The 24,285-nt window shown below is 36.2% G+C and overlaps 1 protein-coding gene across 2 annotated transcripts; it reads right to left on the bottom strand.

The window, feature by feature from the left end:
* Nucleotides 1–7,939: 7,939 nt before the first annotated feature.
* On the bottom strand, nt 7,940–24,285 carry fbxo15 (F-box protein 15). Of its 2 annotated transcripts, none has more exons than XM_046877498.1 (10): nt 24,204–24,285; nt 22,601–22,684; nt 21,612–21,716; nt 17,458–17,694; nt 14,360–14,560; nt 13,669–13,792; nt 12,436–12,518; nt 11,232–11,377; nt 8,615–8,739; nt 7,940–8,246 (listed from the first exon to the last, which is right to left on the bottom strand). In XM_046877498.1, exons 1-10 carry the CDS (start codon nt 24,236–24,238, stop codon nt 7,962–7,964), a joined length of 1,425 nt encoding a protein of 474 aa, XP_046733454.1. In that variant the 5' UTR covers nt 24,239–24,285; the 3' UTR covers nt 7,940–7,961. The 2 variants fall into 2 exon arrangements, with proteins under 2 accessions (XP_046733454.1, XP_046733455.1); XM_046877499.1 differs by having other exon boundaries at nt 12,436–12,515.

The following is a 24,285-nucleotide window of genomic DNA, read 5'->3' as shown; positions in this document are numbered from 1 at the left end:
ATAAGAGGAGGAAATAGTATCCACAATCCATCTGCGGAGCGTCTGCTCTCTTTGGAAGGCCATAGCGGACAAACAGCTGCTCCGACTTCCTCCACATTTCTGATCTGTGGACGTATATGTCCATTGCTTGCACTGGACACAGTCGGTAAGCTTCTCTTGGTCTGGGACCAAAGGTACTTTAGGAACATTCCCTAATCTAGGGTAGAGGAAGGCACTGGCCGGGCCTGGAGAAATCTCCAGGATGGAAGGGGCCACATAAAGGGCCTGAAGATCTCCTACTCTCTTGAGGGTATATACATATACTTCACTGCCCGCATACATCATCTCTAGCAGACGCATCAATATTAAACTCATAAAATGACCCCATGTTCTACTGTACATTTTAAACACACGCACGCATGCACACATGCACACATGCACACACACACAAACACACACACACACACAAACACACACAAAACTCAATATGAAACAGTGCCGACCTGTGGCCATATTTATAAATTATTATTTTTTTTTACTTAACTTTTCCTACCCAACTTTTCCAGTTGGGGGGAATGAATTAAATGAAATAAGACAACATTGCACATATAAAATGCAATGCAGCTGCCATTGTGACAACAACACACACTTCCTCATTAAGTGTGTTTCATTATGTCATTACTATTTCGTACACTTTTCATAGTGTTTTATCATGACCTTTTCACCTGCTTTGTAATCTGATCCATGCACAGTGACAGTCGTTAAATTGCGGCACATGGTAACTGTGAAAAGGTTAAAACGACTGGAGAGAAGAGGAATGAGTGTGAGTCGCACTAGAGCAGAATGAGTGTGAGTCGTTTATCATGCTAATCTAAACGCCCACTTATCATCGGCCTCGTATAAATCACTGTCATATCTTGCATGAGTCCTCATTATGCACAGGGTGCTTGAGAAAATCACAGCTCAGCAGTGAAAAAAAGAAAAAAAATTTGATGTGTGCTTCACCCCAAAGTGGCATTAAGGATTTTATCCTTGTCATCCAATCTTGTATGAGTTTAGTGAGGTAGGGGCATATTTTGAATGCTGTTGGTTGGTGTGAAAATGAAGCATCTTGAAACAGACCTAGTCTCCTGTTTGAAAGGGACATATGTCAAGACACAGAATAAATTTACAAGCCTTAACCCAGTTTATGGGCACAAGTATCAGTGAACAAGGTTAGTGCCTTTGAAATTTCAATTAATAACAATTGCCATGTTAACCACTGAGACTCTTAAGACTTTGTCTTTGTTTGTCTAAGTTAATAATAAAAAAAAACATTTATTTGTCACATATGCATCACATAAGAGTGGCTGTTCAAGGTTCTGACTTTTGATTAATTTTACAGTTAATTAAATCTCTAGAAAAAGTACTACAATTTATGTCTCTATGTGAATTTAGGTTAGTTTATGTATTTGAGTTCATATTTTTGGTTAGTCCTATTTAAATCTTAGATTAGACATTGTCATTAGTGTGCTACACCTTGGCTATGGGGAGGTTGTAAGTTAGTGGTTGAGGCATTGGACTTTGGATCCAAAGGTCTTGAGTTAAAATCCTAGCCACACCAAGCTGCCAATTCTGGGCTCCTGAGCCAGGCCCTTAACCCTATAGCTGCTCAGTTGTATGAATGAGATAAATTGTAAGTCACTCTGCCAAATGCCATACATGTAAATGTTACTCCTAGTGTTTAGGGCTCTGACCTTTTAAAAATACTTGCTCAGAGGTAAAGATGTTAGATTTCTGCTAGAAAGGTCATAAGTTTAAATTCCAGCACCACTCTGGCTAAGGATGTTAACCAAGTTCTGTGAATATGTAGGTGCTAGTATTTACACCTTGTATTATTGGTTTTAGTGTCAGGTTCACTGAGTGTACTACAGAGATGGCAGAGATGCAATGAAATGGAAATGGAATTGGGGTTGTCATTATATTCATTTTGTTCTAGGTTTAATTATCCTTCCAGGACATGACAATTTACATAGATGCTATTTCATTATTATATCAGATTTTGGGGAAAACATGAACTTAAATAAATAATCAATTCCAATAATAAGATCTTACCACTTACAGGACAAGCTTTTGCTTATAAACCAGTTTTAAGTACTGGACATGTTGTAGTGCTTGACCAGAATAAGAATAAGCAGAATAGGCTCAGTGAGAATAAATAGACATGAATAAAACACAACCTTAGAGGGCACAGTAAAGAGAATAAAGCCACAACAGGAGCATTTTGAAGCCTTTCAGCATCAATAAAGTCAGACTTCTACTGCAAACAAGCCATTAAGCTTCCCACCACTATTGGAAAAGAGCTCTGAATCTGCCACAAGCTCAGGATGTTCCCTTTTGCACAGAAAAACAGGGATAATGAGAGAGGGGGAAAAAAAAGAGATAGAGAGAAAGAGTATGTGTGTGTTTCAAGCTCCTTGCTTTGTCCTAGCATTCCCTCAGATCAGTGAAGCTTTGCTGAAGGCACCAAAACAATATTTTCATTTGCTCTTTTTGAAAGCGAGTCTTGCAAAATCTGAATCAGTTTCTTTTTGGTAATCAAACAAATGCCTTGTACTTATACAATATACAGTTTGCAATGTGACTTCTTTTGTCATTTCTAAAAGCACAGTAGAGACTCACTTGCAGTCCTATAGTCACACAGTGCAAAATAACAGGTGCTGCACAGTGGTGATGTACCCGAACCATTGAAAACAAACCTGTATATTTGTTCATTCATGCAATTATCTGTAGAGCCAATTACATGGCACCATTGTGATGCAGAAAATGTAGAAGATAGAGACCAAGAACTGGATAAAAATAGGATCAAAAATAGAAATTGACTGTGACATGGTGGTTGATGCGCTTTTAAGGGTTTGAGTATTTTATAAACTGATTTTTCTGCCTATTCAAAAGCTGGCCAACAACTGAATCTGAAGCTTTGAGCACTCCCCAAGATAGAATTTCCTTCACGGTTCTTGGTCTTCTACTACGGTCCTGCTAGAAGCTTGGTTCTGTGTTCACCAAACCATTTTCGAACTATTGAACCATTCTGTTGACGGATCAAACCATGACCCAGGTGTTGCCTCCTGACAGTGGTAGTCTAATTTATTTCACATTGTTTATATTCTCTCTGACTTCATGGAGTCCATAATGCCATGTGTATTAACAAGATTCAATGCACTGGGAAGGAAAAAGAGCACTTTATGACACAGATCCTACACCATACTGAATAATGGGGAAAACACACACACACACACACACACACACACACACACACACACACACACACACACAAAGAGATGCAGACACACAAATAGACGGGGCAACAAAGCCACAGATATTCAATCTATCAGCCTCATGGAGAGAACCATGTCACTGCTGATCTCAGAGCAATCACAGCAGGAGATCAGCAAGTCAGCGTAAGAAACACACCTTAAAGAAATCTAATAACAAGATCTAAAGCAGAGCTGAAACCAAAAAGAAAAAGATTACTTCTGGCTGTGCATTTATTCCACCATTTTTGAAGTAATAAGCATTATGGTTTATAATACCTAAGACAGAACTACAATTAAGTACCAAAATAAATGGTCATGTGCTGTAACTGAGAAAACTGAATTAGAATAAATGTTCACAAAATACATGCGTATAAAAATATTTTTTAATTTGAAACTAATATAATTAAATAAGTCACACATTTAGAGTCACAAGTGAATTTTACTGTGAATGTTATTAGCTACTGTGTTCCAAGCAGCAGTAATAGAAGATTGGGTGCAGAGTACCGGATCAAGGAGTAATCAATGAATATTGTGGTGCCTTAGCCCAGAAACAAAGTGGAGGTGACAGCAGCTTGATGGACTGATTTCTTACCTATTTTGTTAATGAATGTTGCTTTATAAATTAGTTACCTTAAAAAGAAGTCATCATCTAGGGACTGCACTCTAAGCTATATACAAAAGCTAAAACTCATACAGTACAGCATCTGTACCTAAGCACAAATCAGACAGCAAAAATCTGGATATAGTGTTTTGCTTCAAATAACATCAATCGATGCTCAAACCCGACATGGGAAATGCATTGATAGTCAGAACAGGCAGCATCATGAGCTGGAACACATATTGAGTCCCCCATTAAAAATGTTAGCAATAAGGTTGAGAAGAAATTAAGAAGAAAATACACTCTCAAACTTAGAACAGAAGGACAGCTTTGGTAGTTTCATCTGTGGTCAAAAACGGTTAAATCCTTTTCATATATGCAAAAGGACAAGAAGGAAGAGAGGAAAAACTGCTGTAAGTTACAGAGGTCCAAGAAGGTACAGTATCTGTACAATACCGTTGGTGGTTCTGAGGGTGCTTACACTTTATGGAACTATGAAACAGCATACTTGATTGACATTTCATAATATTAAGCAGACCATGATATATAAATTATACAGGAGTACACTTGTAGCAGGAGGTTATTCTTGATTGGCTAGATGCTTGGTGTGTTTTTATATTCTAATAACTTTTAAATTCGACATTTTGTAAGTAATATTGTACATGTCTATATTTATATGCAAGTATCTTTAAAATGAAACATCCTTGTTTTATCACAATATGTAATACAAACTGCACTTTTCTTTACTATTTGCTTCACTTTATTTTGTGCAACAAATATCTAAAACACATTGTATGCATATAATATTTTATTTATCATTTTTAATAAACACCTCTAGCTTATTATCCTATGCGTAATAATAGTATTAGGCTGCAATTGTTTTTTTTTTTTTTCATTTAATCATAATAGATCTTTTGCAATACACCCCCCCTCAGCTACAAGTGTGTTAAATTCCCATTTATAATAACAGAGAATGAATTACTTTGCTTCTGCCCTGCTAGATAGTAGTTAATTTTTAATTTAACATAGACAAACAGTGACCAAAATGGCAGTGTGGACATATTGAGAAAATGGCATAATTAAAATCATATTCTAGTCAAATTGTGTATTCATTAACTCACCCATGTCTGCATATTTTGACACCAATTAGCATTAAATAGAATATAAGCAATGTTTTTTTTCAAGGTTAGACCTGAGCTGGCCTGTCATTACAAATGGCATTAGATGATATAAATGGCATAATGGCCGCAGTTCTTGTCCTAAATGAGTCTGCTGGAAAGCCAGAGGAAAGGAAAGGAACTAATAATGAACCGCATTCTTGCTTTCACAAACGATTTTACGAACATATTTTATTGAGACAAAATAAAGAATGTAAATTGCTGTGTAGCTGCTGGGTCTAACAGACTTCAGAATACTGTAAAACACAGTGGCGAGCCACATTTCACACCTTGGCCTTCAGAGGTGTCCTGCTTGAATCAATCAACCTCCTAATACCATCATAATGACATCACAGTTATAGAAAACATCAATATAATACAGAAACGCAGTATAATAGAGCACTGCATCACAGACAGGTAACTTAACATAAATGACAATAATTAATTAACATTAATAAATCAAGAAACCTAAAGACTAAAGGAGTCTCCTTTCACTGCAGCCACAGCTGCACCTCCCGCATACAAAAACTGTTTAAAACTGTTTTAGCTGATCTTTCTTAACAATGTCAAGCTTATTTTAAAAAGTCCATCTTGGAAATGTTCTTCTAATAACATCAAATGAAATCAGATCAAAACAAATGTTATTTATCACGTACACATTCATAATGAGTACGACATGCAGTGAAATGCTTTAACCAATCAGATTTCAAGTTTGCGACTCTAAGCAGGTGTCAATCAGTTTTCATGTCCTTATATATCTGCAACCAAATAAATTTCGAGGTGAAATAGTGACATGATTGGACGCTTGCTAGAACTTGAAATCTGATTGGTTAAAGCAACAGCTTTATTTTTATGTATTTTTCATTCGTCACATCACAACGTGTGATGTGACGAATGAAATTTAATTGGATAGAAACGAAAATGTAAACAGAAGTTACATGCAGCGGTGCACCTGGGAAAAATGCACTATGAACTTTCAGAACATTGTTTAACATGACTTCTTGAAAGCTGTTAAAAACAGCTGTTGATTACAATTAACAGTGTCATTATGCAACATTATTAAGTATGACTCAAAAATGTGCAGGTTTAACACTTGAACACATTTAACACTATGTCACTCTACCAACATGACGTTCCCTACTGAAGTACTGAAATTTACTACATAGGTATTTAGACTTCAGATGTTACTACAAAAAACATGATGCCCTAAATCAGATTTTTATATAAAAAAATTTGCCTTGTCAGAAGTTATTTTATTTTCAAGAACAGCAGCTCTTTTGATATTGCCAACTGTTTCACAGAAACGTTTATGGCGGTTAAGCTGCCCTATATGCCCACAATAGACCAAAGTATGTGGACTATGTGTAACATCTTCCCAGAAGAGTGGAGGTTATAACATCAAAAAGTATTTGCAATATTATAACATCAGAAATTATAACATCAACAATTATAACATCAAAAATCTGGACAAGCAATATGCACATGTTGGGTATACCTGACCAGGTGTCCACATACAATACATTTTGTGCTATAGTATAAGTCTAATAATAGACATAATTAAAAGCCTGATATTATTTAACAAATAAAACCGAGGTGAGGTTTTCTGTAAGGAGATGTTTATCGTAACATCTTCTTTTGGGACTTGGGGAAAACATGGGAAAGACTTCAGGAGAGTGAAGTGCACTTTTTGGGTTCTGTAAAACAAGCAGCTTTGTTCATCTTATAAATATGAAGTCTGGAGAAGGAAAGACTGCTTATAGCCATGACAGCATAATTTTAAACAGAAACGACCTTATTTCATTGACATTCCAATACATTTGGATTCAAATCAGATGAAATGTATGACCTGTGGTTCGTTAACAATTTAAGCAATTGAAATCGCTGACATCGCCCTTTCGTATTTTATTTATTACTTATGTATTAGTATACACTTAGCCTTTCCTCAGCTTTTCGTAAAATGCTCTATTATGTTTTCAACCACTAATCACTCTATTATCCAGCAGGCTGTTCGCTAGCTATTGTATAAGCTAGGAACATGCAACATGTTAATGCAATACTAATGATGTTTGTTTATCAAGTGACTTTGTGTTACCTAGCCCAAAGCACATGTATTTTATACCTTCTTTTTCTCTGTAGTTCAGCATTACAGAGGCCGGAAGGACCAAATAATTCATATGTGGCTATGAAAAATTACTCGAGGTCTCCGGGTGACTAATAGCAAGTAAAAACCCTAGCATAGAGTGCTTGTTTGTTTGTTTATTTTTAGAAAGAGGCTTTGGATTATCATGATCTAGCAGAAAAGTTTAATAAACTGTCCGACGGTTCAATAGAAATACATTTCGAAGATAAAGGATAGTTAACCTTCAGGTACGACTTTCTCACGAGCAGCAATCTAATTACTAGGGTTTTTTCTTTTTGGCCCTAACGTATGCGACAGAAGCTGTTTTTACGACTGCACACCTCCTAACAATGTGCTGAAAAAAATGGAAATGTCAGCATGCGTTGATAAAGAGCCGGGGTTTTAAGGTTGAAGTGACCTCTGAGGACTAAACGCAATCCCATTACGCCCCAAACCAGAGGGATTGTTTATGCCTCAAAACAGCTTTCCATCACTAATCGCAGCCAAATGTTGTTTTAACGGTGTGTGCATGCCGTGGCGTCAGCGATAAAATCCTCCTCCAGCCGAGAGCTATTACATTAAACAACTGTCTTAAGACATCAGCGTCTAAGTGGAATGCTGATAATGCTAAACGACAGTAATGCCGTAACGCAAACTGGTTTCTTGTGGGAATTTAGAAACAGGCAAACCCTAATAGAAAATGGCGTACTGTTTTCAAAATTCAAAACACAGTCAATATGATTAAGGTTCCCAGACAGTTTTGTATATACAAATATGCAGGCACGTCATGTATGTATTATTTTGCATTTATTTTAAATGTCCCTGGGAATGTAATTACATCGAAAGTGACTGTTAACTTTTCTTAAGGAAAGAAAGACAAGCATATTAACCATGACAAACTGTTTCTGGTTCTCTATCCACTCCAGCTGGATCTCTAGCTTTCCATCAGAGTCCTGATATTCCATAAAGAAGCTCTCAGCATCATAGTCAAATGACACATCCTGGCGGTTTGATTTAGTAATGGCTACAGGAGCAGTAACGCACCAGAATGGTGTTTGGGCTTCAGTAAGAACAGTGAGAGTGAACATGCAACATTGCTGAGGAGAGAAAAATAAAACAAAATACAAATTTACATTGGAGACAAAATTCACCATTTTGGTATATCTGAAAAGGATTTTGTGTAAATAGCCCAATCTGAATTACAGATTCAGTTTGAGAATAATTTAAACAGAAATCTGGATTAAGTAAATAAAGTTTGCATCAGATCTGATTGATAGTCATGTGCATGTGTATAATTTGCATCCGGATAAAATAAATGTGGCTAGATAATGGATAAATGTAAGTGAATGCAATCTAATCCCAAATTTGTTTAGAACTAAGGAGGTAATCTGGCAATACATTTAGATAAAATTATAAAACTATCCAAATAAATAAATAAAATAAATAAAGAATCAAATTAATATACCTCAATGTGTCCCTGTAGTGATTCCGTCTGCCAAGGCAGGCGGATTTTTTCACACAGTGGGGTATGTCCTGAACTGTTTTCTGCACTGATAACATGCAAAGGGATGAATTCACCATAAATCTTATCTGAAAAAAGAAATGAAAATAAAATATATATTATGGCAGCCTGCCTCTTGTGCATTCTTTCCTCTGAGCCATGTTTGAGAATTAAAACTTAGTGATGAACTTGGGCAGGTAACACACTCACATACGGCTTCAGAAGTTACAGTGTAAAGTCCAAAGGTCTATGCTCAAACCTAAAAGCTGATTTAATTCAAAAGGTGTTCATCAAAATTAAAAGAATCCCAGGTTCCATTTCTTTTAAGAGAATCCGTTATATAAAAGTAAACCAAGTGATCAGTCATTTGAGAAATTTCCTTATGAAAAATTGTGTAAATCTGAACAATTAATTTAGTCTCTACAATGTCCCTTATTGTCATCTCTTTAAAACCTACATGCAATGCTGACGAAATAAGAATACCCCTCTAATCATTTTGCATCACTGATCAAACAGTATGTTCGGGTTGTTCTTTTGGTTTAGCAAAATATAGCTCTGTAGCACACTCTACTGACCCTGTATCAAAGTAAGTCAGCAGTTATAATATACACTATATGGACAGACATATTGGAACACTTTAGTTTTTCCAGCCATTTGTGGTTTTTCACCAATTTGTTACCATAAAGCTGAAGGCACACAATTGTATAGGACGTCTCTGGATGCTTTAGCATTACAGTGCATCCGGAAAGTATTCACAACCCTTTACATTTTCTACATTTTGTTTTGTTACAGCCTTTTTCCAAAATGAATTAAATTCATTATTTTTCTCAAAATTCTACAAGCAACCCATAATGAAAAAAGATTGAAATGTTTGCAAATTTATTAAAAAAACTAAACAAAAAAAAAATCACATTTTCATAAGTATTCAAAGCCTTTGCCATGACATTCAAAATTGAGCTCAGGTGTAATCCTGTTTCCACTGATCATCCTTGAGATGTTTCTACAACTTGATTGAAGTCCACCTGTGGTAAATTCAGTTGATTGGACATGATTTGGAAATGCACACACCTGTCCATAAGGTCCCACAGTTATCAGTGTATTTCAGAGCACAAACCAACCATGAATTCCCAGAAATTGTCTGTAGACCTCCGAGACAGAATTGTATCAAGTCACAGATCTGGGGAAAGTTAAGTGGCCTCCATCATCCGTAAATGAAAAAGGTTTGGACTCTTTCTAGAGCTGGCCATTCCGCCAAACTGAGCGATCGGGGGAGAAGGGCCTTAGTCAGGGAGGTGACCAAGAACCCGATTGTTACTCTGAAAGACCCTGACTAATTCGTGTTTCTGTGGAGTGAGGAGAACCTTCCATAAGATCAACTATCTCTGCACCACTCCACCAATCAGCCCTGCATGGTAGAGTGGGTAGTCAGAAGTCACTTATCAGTAAAAGGAACATGACAACCCACCTGGAGTTTGCCAAAAGGCACCTGAAGGACTCTCAGGCCATGAGACACAAAGATTGAACTCTTTTCCCTGAATGCCAAGCGTCATGTCTGGAGATAACCAGGCACCACTCATCACCTGGCCAATGCCATCTCTACAGTAAAGCATGGTGGTGGCAGCATCATGCTGTGGGGATGTTTTTCAGTGGCAGGAACTAGAAGACTACTCAGGATACAGGAAAAGATGAATGCAGCAATGTACAGAGACATCCTTTATAAAAACCTGTTCCAGAAAGCTCTAGATGTCAGACTGAGGCAACGGTTCCTCTTCCAACAGGACAAGGACCCTAAGCACACAGCCAAAATAACAAAGGAGTGGCTACTGGACAACTCTGTAAATGTCCATGAGTGACCCAGCCAGAGCCCAGGCTTGAACCTGAACATCTCTGGAGGAATCTGAAAATGGCTGTGCACTGATGCTCCTCATCCAACCTGATGGAGCTTGAGAAACTGCACCAAAATAGGTGTGCCAATCTTGTAGCATCATACTCAAAAATACTTGAAGCTGTAATTGGTACCAAAGGTGTTTCAACAAATTATTGAGCAAAGGCTGTGAATACTTATGTACACATGATTCAAACATCTTTTTTTTCACAATGTCATTGGAAGAGAAGCGCTGTTAAAACCTTCCAGGTGCACTGTAAATTTTCCCTTCACATTAACTATGAGACCCAAACCAGTTCCAGGATAACAAATCCCATGTATACAAAGCCAGTGCCATGAATATGGTTTGCATGGTTTGAAGTGGAACATCTTGAGTGGCCTGCTATAGAGCTCTGACCTCAACCCAACTGAACACATTTGGTATGAATTGGAATGCCCTTTTTGTTGAATTCATGCCCTTGTTGTTGAATGAGCACAAATGTCCACAACCACTTTCCAAAATCTAGAAACATCTTTCCAGAAGAGTTGGGCTCAATATCATAGCATATAGGGACTAAATGTGGGTGTACAAAATCATATTTGATTTCTATGGTCAGGTGTCCAGAAAATTAGTCCATATTACTGTATTGCAAAAAAAAAAAAAAAAAAATTCAAAAACAAATTTTAGCCTTATAATTTAAATAGTTCCAACAGCACCTTTCCTGCAGTATAGCTGCGCAAATTTCAGTGATGCAATGCTTTCCTCTCCGTTGTGCAGCTCAAGGTGCAAAGTGTATCCATGCAAGCCATATTCAGGATCAATGTCATTGTAACTGGCTTGCCTTTCTATTGGCTCATACGAACTGGGAAAGAGCAAAAATGGGAAAGGGAGAAGAACAAGGGGTAAAAGGTTAAATCTAAACAACAATGCATATATTTACATTTACATTTAGTTATGTGTTAATCTAATATCTTAGTGCATTCATTCACTATTTTAAACCCAGGCCTAGTTGAATTAGGATAATTCAAACTTAAATCTGTATTGAATAAGAATGCATTAATACAAAATGTAAATTGTAATCCAAATGGGGTTTAGGATGGTCTGTCTAGATTATTATAAATTTGGGGTTCAATCTCAAATTGAATCGTGATATGGGTTTTACATTATCGTAAATAACATTATCCAAATCTTTAAATTGTTACGGTAATCAAAAACAGATTACCGTACTCAATCCAGATTAAATTAGACAGACACTCTAAAACAGATGTGGTTTTGGATTGTCTGTCTAATTTAACCCGGATTAGAGGGACAATTTAAAACTGCATCTAGATTAAAAAATTGATAATCTGAAACTCCAATTGGGTTCAATTCAAGGGACAGCCCAGAAGCCACATGTGGGTTAAATTACATTTGTTGTGAAATTAGAGGGGTAACTATACCTCCAAACTATATCTGAATTTAATAAGAGGCATAATCCAAAGATTATATCTGTAGGAAACTATAGGGACAATCCAAAATACAAAACTGGGTTAAATTAAAGGAATAATACAAAATTATATTTGTGGCAAATTACAATCTTAAATCAAGTAACAATCTAAAACCAACATTTGGATTCAATAATCTGGGTAAAATCTATAAAAAATTATTCATTTAGAATGTGTGTGTGTGTGTGTGTGTGTGTGTGTGTGTGTGTGTGTGTGTGTGTGTGTGTGTGTGAGCAGTGAGAATATTCTGAATCACCAGAAGATGGAGGTGTCATGCAACTTATCTACTCAGGCTCCACTCAGTGAGAATAAATAATAATAATAATAATAATAATAATAATAATAATAATAATAATAATAATAATACATACATACATACATACATACATACATAATACATACATAATAATAATAATAATAATAAAACAATACATACATGGTGGATGACCCCCGGAAATGTCTTTCCACAAGTTTGTGATAATGTAGGTTCACTAGGACAAATGCAATTTCCTGATCCTTCTGAAAAATAATAATAAACATAGAAACCAATACCAATAAAAAAAGTGCATTAACTTATGTAACTGTAAATCTTTATTAAATTAGTATTAGATACAAGCTCAGAGAGATCACTTTAGGCAAAAAGTGACAGATGGTGCTTATATCATGTCTAAGATAATTCCACAACATAAATATTTTCAAATATTGTATTTGCTACCAGAGAGTGTACTACACTGAAAATAGAAAGCCAGTTAATGGACACAAGGAAGTAAGTCAACAAACCAAGTCTGAATGTTTTTTGGTTGAAAATCCATTCTCAGTCACAATACATGCAAACACAATTAAACACATCAGCGCAAACATGCAAGTTAGCTGGTTATTTGTCCTTGTACAAACTATGTGATAATCATGCACTTGGCATAAAAAAGAAAGAATAAATATCCAAACTCTTACAGAGCACACAATTTAACATTGTTCTTTAATAGAATATCTGTTAGATTTTATCATGCCAGAACTAAAATTAAATCACTGAGAGGTTTAAGAGAGATCTCTGGCGAGATCGGCCCTGTGGTGTCCTGGATGATGTAGGTTGCCAGTATGGTGCATACATTCGTCTATTTAATTCATAAAAGAGTCAATTATACAGGCACATTAGACAGAGCTTATATATATATATATATATATATGTGTGTGTGTGTGTGTGTGTGTGTACTGTGCACCACTGTGAATGGTAGCAATGACAATAAAAGCCTCTTGACTTGACTTGACAATAGACATTGGACATTGTCCACAGCAGCTTTACAGAAATATACATATTATAAACATAGAATTTACATTTACATGTATTTCGCTTATCTATATGTAGGTTATATCAAACCTACTGTAATTATTATCTTTTTATTATCTCTCTTTGAGAAATGAAGTGTGTTCCTGATTTCTCATCAAACAGAAAATGTGTTTTGCAATCCTTGGGGGTGGAGTTTTGTGAACATGAGTAGGAATCATTCAAATGACATACCCTTTTAATTTTAAGAGAGCAAATCTTACAAATATGAGACTAACCGTACCTGATACAGCCTAATTGAGTTTATATTACTGTGTTGGTGTTAGAAATGCAAAAAAAAACCAATAAACTGTGTAAGCTGATGTCAGAGGTAAAGTGTGCACATACCTGCCAAACTCCAATAGTTACACCTTTCTCTATGTACAGTAGAGAGATGAGCTTGTCTGAAGCAAGCACTTTCCCACCTTCCTTCTTCACCACCACTGTTTTTAAGAGGGATCTGCACCCTGGTCTACAGTAATAAAAAATATATAAACATGAATCAAACATTGAAGCATTCAAGTTATCATGCTCGTCTACATCACTAGCGAAGTCTTAAAAGACACTGGCTTACTAAACATCATTTGTCCAAAAAGGTTTATAAAATTAAAAAGGAAATAAAAGGGTATCAAATTTCCTTTATGAACCAGAAGGAAAGTGACTTCTATATAATTCATAGCCACCTATATTTGAGCGCGCATGAAAATGAAACATTTCTGACCAATCTGCTCCCTCGATCCCCTATATTACATGACCAAATTTGTGATCTATCTATCATGGTTAGCACATGTAAAAATAAAAGTGGAGCTATAATATCATCACATTTATTTACACCTTCAATGTGCTGCGATAACAAAGTATGTGATAAAAAAAAACTATTGGCTTGATATAAGGATCATGATATTCATCTACTCAATGCAATGCAGTAAAGAAATGCAATCTGCTCAATGCTATTTGTATATGATGTGATTATAAGCTTTGCCTAGTTATTATTAAAATTAGCTTTGCGGAAAAAAAAAGAAAAAAAAAAAGGCCTTACCGCCATGTGGATGGACAGTAAATAGGCAAAAGCCTCACTCCATGTATCTCTAGTGTAGTGGGTTTATCCAGGATCGGCCAATTTCCTGAATTCCAGACAACAGTCAGAGACGCTCGGTTGAAGTACACGTGACTGTGCTTAATTCTGTTCTCACGTCCTCTCGCATCCCTCACTGTGATCTCCCACATGAGCTCAAGATCCCTGGTGACAAGAAAGACAACCCAGGACAACACAAAAAGAAATGATGATTTTTGTAATATTATATTTTTCTGGCTGAATTAAATGTAAAACTGTGCACATTTAATTGTTGTCTGAAATATTAATATTTTTATAGTATATTTAACAGATTAAAGCCACCTCTAAAGAAGCCACTCGAGATCTGAATCGTAGCATAAAGTTAAGGAAATAGCTAACACGATGCGGCGGCACCCTGTGACATCAATCAGAGTGAAAGAAAATCAAGGCAGAAGTGCTGAAATCCCATCGAGGTTTAATAGCTGTTGTTTGTGTCTCGGAGAGTGTGGAGACTATTATTACGGAGGTAAATCTCATCCTTCTGTGCCTCTGTAAACCCGGAGAGTCGACGGGGATTTGTCTGGGCACGAGGACAGAGCCAAGCAATTTATTTCCACGATTTGGCAAAACCTTCAGAGCGGTAGAACAATTACTTTCACTGCACAAGACCTCGGGGTTGAGAAATCGAGTGACTCAGCAGCACTAATCAGAGGTTAAAACGGCAACAAGGATAGTCAGGTGCGCTCGGGTTCCTCGTTTCCCCAAATGAGTGTTGAGAGGATCCGAGACGTGGCCTTCAATGAAACCTTAAAAGAGTCTGAGGCATTGGGCCTCATTCATGAAACTTTAATAAAAACACAAGTACATTTAGAGTTAGATGGACCTTGATTATTTTACTATTACTGTGTTATATATCTGTCAGATACAGTGTTGTGCTAGTAACTAAAAAATAGTAACTAGTTACAGTTACTCATTACTTCATTCAAAAAGTAACTCAGTCACTTTGTTGATTACTTACACCAAAAAATAATGCGTTACTGTTAAAAGTAACTTTTTAGTTACTTTTTTAAAGAACCTTCTTTAATGTTCCCAATAATGCCCCTTTATGTGTTATGGTCTACAAACACAAAACTGACTTAAACACAGTCATTTTTAAACACTATTTTATTGAAGTCAGACCAGCACAAACTGAATATATCACAAGGATTTCTGAAATAAAGAACAAAACAAGCTGAATAATATATTCACAATCAAAAACTAAAGTGGCTTCTGCATCATAAAATCTGTTGTGTTGAGCTCTTAAAAATGTTCCTTTCACAGCTTAAGTATGAAAACTATCAACAATGTACAACATAACACCGGGTTAGCTTCTAGCTTCTAGCTTCGTCGAGGCATGGAGCTTCTGGAGGAGCTTCGACAGATTGGAGGTGCTGCTACGCTATCGCAGTAGATACGATCTTCAAACCAGAAAGACACAGCTTACATTTGACTAAAACATTTTTGTCTTAATGCTCAACTAAAGTGAAATAATGAGCATATTTCCACTTTGAGAAACTGAAGTGCGTCTTCTTCGTGTTTACAGAGGTTCATCCACCAATCCTACAATGCGTCGCTGCTGTAAACAGGTTAGACTGTAGGCTACACTTCAGCCGAAATTCATTCATTTAAAAAAGTAACGGGTAACACATTACACGGTAACGGTAACGGAGTTACTTTATTTAAAAAACACGTTACAGTATTAGTTACTGTCAAACGTAACCGCTTTACAGTAACATGTTACTGCCTAACACTGGTCATATATATATATATATATATATATATATATATATATATATATATATATATATATATATATATATATATATATATTTCACAGCTATACTATATTTATACCATGGTCTATCTGAATATTTTGTTAAGATTTATTTATTGCACAAAGTTGTATTTTGTATATACAACTACTGGATGTTTGTGAAAAAGTAAATTCAAGATTTAAGATTTTATTTATCTCTGTGTTTTAACTGCAACAGGAATAATTCTAACTCTAATAACACGTAAGTAAAATAACTAATGAACTAAATCAAATAAATTAACGATCGCCCGTTATTTTCATTCATTCAGCCCAATTTTCGTTGCATGTCAATGCTAATAATCTATGGCTAGATGTGGGTTGCACCATTTTTAATGCGCTCTGTAAAGGTAACTGGTTCTCCGGGGTTCCGTATCATGCATTAAAATTGTGTAACGCACACCTAGCCATGGATTACCAATTTTATAACCGCTTATATAGTCAGCATATTTGTCTATATTTGTTTATCTGTCCAAGTATGACTGCCTTCCCTTATACGTATCTCACTATGCTTTACAGCTAGGATTCTCTTTACTGAAACAAAGACAGGACAGAAAAGCCAGTTGTAACCACTGTCAGAATGATACTTCTGATACTTCACAAACACACAAATCTCAGACTAATTAGCAGAGAGTTGAAACCACACGCTGAACCTCAGAGACTTTTAACATGGCTCCGGCTTTTGGAGCGGCTGCATTTTTGCTGTCAGAAAACAAAACAGAGTCGGCCATGTGTGAGCCACATGATCGCTCCTGAGATTTATCCTAATTAGACTGAGCCCAATTAGCAAAATGTGCTGGATGGCTCTGGCATGTTTGGCTAATATCTCAAACCTTCAGCGTTCACTACTTAGCAATGCCTTCTGGGATCGCCTCTAGGCGTCTTTTCATTTAAAGATTTAGCAGAAAATCTTCCTTGAAATGCACCTATTTTTCTCAGTAAGTGTTAACGTAGTGAATGATCATGATTGACGAAAAGCTCTAGAGTCTCTTCGCGTGTTTGGTGATCTCCAAAAGTGGGACCAAAAATAAGAGAAAGACAGAGAGAGTGAGATTTTACACCCTATTTGCAGACTTTTATTTTACCTTACTCTCTTACATGACCTCTGGAATATTGTATAAATAATGAGCTACTGCACTGTACACTTAGCTCTGATTTAACCTAGACATAATGTTTAAACAGGGAACAAATCACGTATTAGCGCATAATTTCAGTCAATTTTTTTGTTGCTCACCTGATAACTTTAGCTGTTCGACTTGGCAGTCCGGTGTAAAAATTAATGGATCTTAGTTTTTTCTTCCATTTCCAACTTCCATCATGACCGATCAGTTCTTTAAAGAAAAGTCTCCTCCAGTATCCATTTGGCATTTCCTGAATGCTGCCCATGTCCATTCCATCTGTCACTTCCTTTATTAGCCTGGATGTCTTCGATTTTGCTCGGTACCAGGTGTAAAAGCGATACCACATGACACTGGGGATTGACAGTTCATAATTAAAAGTGGTAGATAATTGGATTTAAAAGCTCCTTTGTGTGTCTAAAATTGGCATGCATTTACTTAATGATTTCATGCCTATACTAAGTGAATGGTTGGAGGGGATCACATTTAAATAATGGTCACTTTAGTCCAAATAAAGTCAGTAAGGAACAAAACAATGATTTAGTATCAGATATTCGCCTCTTTAGTTCTAGAACTGCAAGACTGAGTGCAAGTGTCTCAGTCTACAGTTTTTCTTATTGTATCTGCTTCAAACTGTATTAAGTTTTTTAGTAAGGTTTTGATACAGTATGAGCATTATGAAGGCAGCCTTCTTAAATAACTGGAATCACTTCTTTAGCTGTGTTTGGTATATTTCCATCTCTTCCTCTGCATCATCTACTAAAGTTTAAAGTTAAAATACATTTTACAAAAATATTAACGATATGTTATATTATTTTTTTTTATTTTGATCATTTATTGATTTAAGATGTATATTTTCAATTGGTTTATTTCTGTTACATTGCTTTGTGAACATTTTCAAAATTGCTACATTATATATATATATATATATATATATATATATATATATATATATATATATATATATATATATATATATATATACGGTGAGGAAAATAAGTATTTGAACACCCTGCTATTTTGCAAGTTCTCCCATTTAGAAATCATGGAGGGGTCTGAAATTGTCATCGTAGGTGCATGTCCACTGTGAGAGACATAATCTAAAAAAAAAACTCCAGAAATCACAATATATGATTTTTTTAACTATTAATTTGTATGATACAGCTGCAAATAAGTATTTAAACACCCGTCTATCAGCTAGAATTCTGACCCTCAAAGACCTGTTAGTCTGCCTTTAAAATGTCCACCTCCACTACATTTATTATCCTAAATTAGATGCACCTGTTTGAGGTCGTTAGCTGCATAAAGACACCTGTCCACCCCATACAATCAGTAAGAATCCAACTACTAACATGGCCAAGACCAAAGAGCTGTCCAAAGACACTAGAGACAAAATTGTACACTTCCACAAGGCTGGAAAGGGCTACGGGGAAATTGCCAAGCAGCTTGGTGAAAAAAGGTCCACTGCTGGAGCAATCATTAGAAAATGAAAGAAGCTAAACATGACTGTCAATCTCCCTCGGACTGGGGCTCCATGCAAGATCTCACCTCGTGGGGTCTCAATGATCCTAAGAAAGGTGAGAAATCAGCCCAGAACTACACGGGAGGAGCTGGTCAAAAAAGAGCTGGGACCACCGTTTCCAAGGTTACTGTTGGTAATACACTAAGACGTCATGGTTTGAAATCATGCTTGGCACAGAAGGTTGCCCTGCTTAAACCAGCACATGTCCAGGCACGTCTTAAGTTTGCCAATGACCATTTGGATGATCCAGAGGAGTCATGGGAGAAAGTCATGTGGTCAGATGAGACCAAAATAGAACTTTTGGGTCATAATTCCACTAAACGTGTTTGGAGGAAGAAGAATGATGAGTACCATCCCAAGAACACCATCCCTACTGTGAAGCATGGGGGTGGTAGCATCATGCTTTGGGGGTGTTTTTCTGCACATTGGACAGGGCGACTGCACTGTATTAAGGAGAGGATGACCGGGGCCATGTATTGCGAGATTTTGGGGAACAACCTCCTTCCCTCAGTTAGAGCATTAAAGATGGGTCGAGGCTGGGTCTTCCAACATGACAATGACCCGAAGCACACAGCCAGGATAACCAAGGAGTGGCTCTGTAAGAAGCATATCAAGGTTCTGGCATGGCCTAGGAGTGGGCCAAAATCCCTCCTGCAGTGTGTGCAAACCTGGTGAAAAACTACAGGAAAAGTTTGACCTCTGTAATTGCAAACAAAGGCTACTGTACCAAATATTAACATTGACTTTCTCCCATGTTCAAATACTTATTTGCAGCTGTATAATACAAATAAATAGTTAAAAAAATCATATATTGTGATTATCTGGATTTTTTTTTTTTTAGATTATGTCTCTCACAGTGGACATGCACCTACGATGACAATTTCAGACCCCTCCATGATTTCTAAGTGGGAGAACTTGCATATATATATTGAATATATATAATGAATATATATATATATATATATATATATATATATATATATATATATATATATATATATATATATATATATATATACATACATACAGTGGAACCCACTTATCTCGACCTCGGTTAACTCGACAACCCTATTAAGTCGACAATTTTGAAGTGGAACCGCCAGATTCTCGCTTTGTCTAAGCATTTTTTAATCGGTTATGTTGTCGCCGAACCCTAATATCTCGAGCACAAGGGGGGGGGAAATGTGCCATTTAACGTCAGTTATCTCGATCGGCACTGTGCAGCCGCAGAAGAACTCGTGAAAGTGGCGGAAAAATCAAGCCTTACAGATGCTACAGGTGCTGTATTGTATACTGGTGAATATCTGCTGTTAGTTAGTGCACATATGCCTTTTGTTGTTAAATGTCATGCGATGAACGGGAGGCGAAATGCGGCACGGAGCTTGGTAGAAGCGCGGCGCGGGGCTTGGTAGAAGCGCGGCGCTTAGTAGGAGTGCAGCGCGGAACGTGGGATGAGCAGCAAAAGCATAGAATAAACAACGGCAGGATCGGGGGAATCCGCGATGCGCTTTGGGAAGAAAAGAGCAGCCGTTGAGAGAGTGCCGGTGGGAAGGCACGTACCGGGATACGCATGAGCGATAACAACGACTGCCATGAACCAACATATACCAAAAATACCGGACGGTGAGAATGTGGAAGTTTAAATAGGAGCTGGTGATGATGATAAACGAGTACCATATGTGCGCGATTGAAGCCGGGAGCTTCAGAGAAAGCGGCCGAGAAAGCACCTGCCACGCCGAATGGATTCCTGACAGTTAACAAACATGTATGTACATTTTTATAGCATGCCTTCATCAAACAAATCGCGGCAATGCTGTTGTGTAAATATATATTCTGTATATATATGATCGAATTGTATTGCATTTTATTTTATTTCCAATGTGGCACATTGTGTGCGGGAAAAAAATATTCTCAGCCTGGTTAGATAGTAAATGTTACACTTTAATCATGTTATATATATCATAGTGAAAAAGCCTCGAATTTAATAAACTCAGTTTGTAAGATTCTAACTGTGAAGATGTATTTTATGTTCCTGAGCTGCAGCTCAAATGAAATTTTGTTTTACAGGGCAAAAGAGAAACCTATTTAAGTAAAAGAAATGTCTGTTTTTATTTTTTTTAACTAAACATATACATGTCCAAATTGTTTCAAATGAAGGGACTTCCCAGGCCATCAAACAGTGACTTAATGTGAACTATTGCTGTTCACTTACAAAATCACGTATTCAAGAAAGAAAATATAAAGTATAACAAAGCTGATGCTAATATATATTTAAAAAGCAGTACGCAACACATCAGGGAGCAAAACACATGCTCCTACCAGTTTACAGAGCATTTATAAATTTAGCTAACGTTCTATTGAAAAGCGTTAATTAAAATGTGGTTAATATACTAGCTAAATCTAGGGAACAACAGTGACAAGGAAATTCCATGTTTGCACACAAACAGAGATTGAATATAAACTAAGCGCAGGTGGAAACTGAAATGAAGATGTGATCATATGTGTCTTGGGGAGAACAGACAATCTTTGCTGTAGGACTGATCTGAGTAATTCACTGAAGCCAAATATTTGGATATGTCACGTCATTTTACATACCTAATTTGCATTAAGCTTCTTGATCTTATTAATCTACCTTGCATACCTTTCGCATGCTAAGTTGAACTGTAATGCACATTTTTAAATAAGCACAGGATATGAGCCTTGATGCAGAAACAAAATGTTTTTCCCTCAGAAAATACTCCAACTTACCTGTTTTCAGCCAGTTCATAGAAATGCTTGTTGACGAAGCTAAGGCAAAAAAGAGATCCTTCATCCAAATAGGAAAAAATCATCTCAGTGATCTCTGGTGGCATCCTAATCCCAGTCAAGTTAAAACAGAAAAGACATATACTGATTAACTTCACTTCAACTATTTATTTAGCTTGTGTAGCTCATCTGCTAAGACACATTCGATGACTGAAATCTGATTCGTTAAAAAAATTACTAATGGGGAACAAAACGTACTTATTGCTAATTAAATGAACACTTTCCAGTCATATTTGAAAACACTGGCACAGAAAGGATAGCTCAGTCCGAATATTTTTGGGAAAATGTCTGCCCAAATTTTCAGTCAACTTGCATAAACTCACACATTTGTAATATATATATATATATATATATATATATATATATATATATATATATATATATACAGTACAGACCAAAAGTTTATATATATTATATATACAGTACAGACCAAAAGTTTGGACACACCTGCTCATTCAAAGAGTTTTCTTTATTTTCATGACTATGAAAATTGTAGAGTCACACTGAAGGCATCAAAACTATGAATTAACACATGTGGAATTATATACATAACAAAAAAGTGAACTGAAAATAAGAGTGTGCAAAGCAGTAATCAAAGCAAAAGGTGGCTAGACCTACAATATGACATATTTTTAGTTGTTTCACACTTTTTTGTTATGTATATAATTCCACATGTGTTAATTTATAGTTTTGATGCCTTCAGTGTGAATCTACAATTTTCATAGTCATGAAAATAAAGAAAACTCTTTGAATGAGAAGGTGTGTCCAAACTTTTGGTCTTTTTTTACATACATATGTTACATTTAATTAGTTTATGTACTTTTTTATTTTGTTGCTTTACTGCTTTATATGTTTCAAAATGACCTAAAAAAGACTAAACCCATTTTTACACACAATACATCAGCCAGTGTTAGCATACACTTGTGACTTGCCTCTCTATGTAGTTAATGCCTCTGACTGATTTAGGTGGACGTCTGGGACATTTGGATGATCGTTGGGCCATAATGCATTTCAGTCTGTAAAAAAAAAAAAATACATACCTCATATTTGAAAGATATACAATGTGTTAAATTAGCATTAACTCTTTTTGACAAGTGGCCAATACGGATTCTCAAACAATGAATGGGTTAATTAACCACTGCATGGGATTTTTTTTAAACACTGAATGGATTAATACAACACTGCATGGCTTTTTGTAACATTACATAGGTTACACTGCATGGGATTCTGTAACAGTGAATAGGGTTAACGCAAGTCAAGTCAAGTTTATTTCTATAGCACTTTTCACAACAAACGTTGTCTCAAAGCAGCTTTACAAAAATCCTCAGTAAAGATGAATGGTGTGCATTTATCCCTGATGAGCAGCTGTGGCGAGGAAAAACAAGATTGTGATTATAGTCTTTAAGCAATACAGAACACCGGAGAGTGAGAACTAACATGAGCACTGGAATGTAAGATTATAAGTAATGTTCTTTCTACAGTCTTATACAGTCATTGTGGTGTAAAACTAGGAGCTACTGAGCAACTCATAAAATAGCTCAACATTTGCGATCTGAACAATACATGTGTGTCTGTAACACCGATTTGGTTTATTTTAAACGGAATAAAGGTTTTCATAGTTTAATTCAAGTAAAACATTTTTTGCATGTATGTTCGTTCATTAATTTGTGTTTGTTTACCTACTTATCTATTTCTTTATTAGATGGTCATGGGACCAAAACAAAACAGATATACAAGGTAAATTAGCATTAACTCTTTATACAAGTGTTGACTGGATGGCCTATATGCATTATGCTGAACAATAATCTTCCATTTTAATTTAATCTTTGACCAAAACTGTAACGTGCAATACAACTGACACTGTGTTAACTGTGGTTAGAATTAATTTGACTTTACAATGGCTGATTTACTATTTTTTGGGGGTATTTTAACACTGCATGGTTTCCTGTAACACTAAGTGGGTTAATTTAACACTGCATAGGATTTATGGGACACTGCATGGGGAAATGTAACAATGCATGGGGTTCTGTAACACTTGAGGGGCTAATTAAACACTGCATGGGATTCTGTAACGCAGAGTTAATTTAACACTGCATGGGATTCTGTAACGCAAAGTTAATTTAACACTGCATGGGATTCTGTAACACATTATTGGTTAATTTACCACTGTATGGGGTTCTGTAACACAGAGATAATTGAACACTGCATCGGATTCTGTAACGCAGAGATAATTGAGCACTGCATGGAATTCTGTAACAGTGATTGTGTTAATGTAACACTGCATAGGTTATTTGAACACTGGGGTTTTGAAACACTTTAGGGCTTTAATTTAAAACTGCATGGAATATTTTAAGGTCTAACTAAAGACTATATAGATTCATGTTATATTAAAAACGTTTACATTAACACTATATTAGCTTTTAAACAGTATGTTTTATAGGTTTACGGTTTAACTGTAAGTTAAAATAAATGATATTAGTTCACATAAATGCTATTAAAAATGTTAATAAATAGCTTAATTTCTCCAAAACGTACCTCTGCGAGTTCAATCCGGCCTTCTCCTGCACCATAAACGGACACTGAAATATAAACAGCCCGGTAACTATAGCAACGCGAG

The sequence above is a fragment of the Silurus meridionalis genome, chromosome 21 (assembly GCF_014805685.1).
Source record: "Silurus meridionalis isolate SWU-2019-XX chromosome 21, ASM1480568v1, whole genome shotgun sequence".
Lineage (NCBI taxonomy): Eukaryota > Metazoa > Chordata > Actinopteri > Siluriformes > Siluridae > Silurus > Silurus meridionalis.
Note: the sequence above shows the minus strand (reverse complement) of the source record. Positions and strands in the feature narration are given on the sequence as shown.

Coding starts and splice junctions, on each gene's coding strand:
- fbxo15 (XM_046877498.1), bottom strand. CDS start 24,238: ATGGTGCAGGAGAAGGCCGGATTGAACTCGCAGAG. Junction 21,717..22,600: donor GGCATTAACTACATAGAGAG/GCAAGTCACAAG, acceptor GACTGGGATTAG/GATGCCACCAGAGATCACTG. Junction 13,793..14,359: donor TACTGTCCATCCACATGGCG/GTAAGGCCTTTT, acceptor TTATTACTGTAG/ACCAGGGTGCAGATCCCTCT.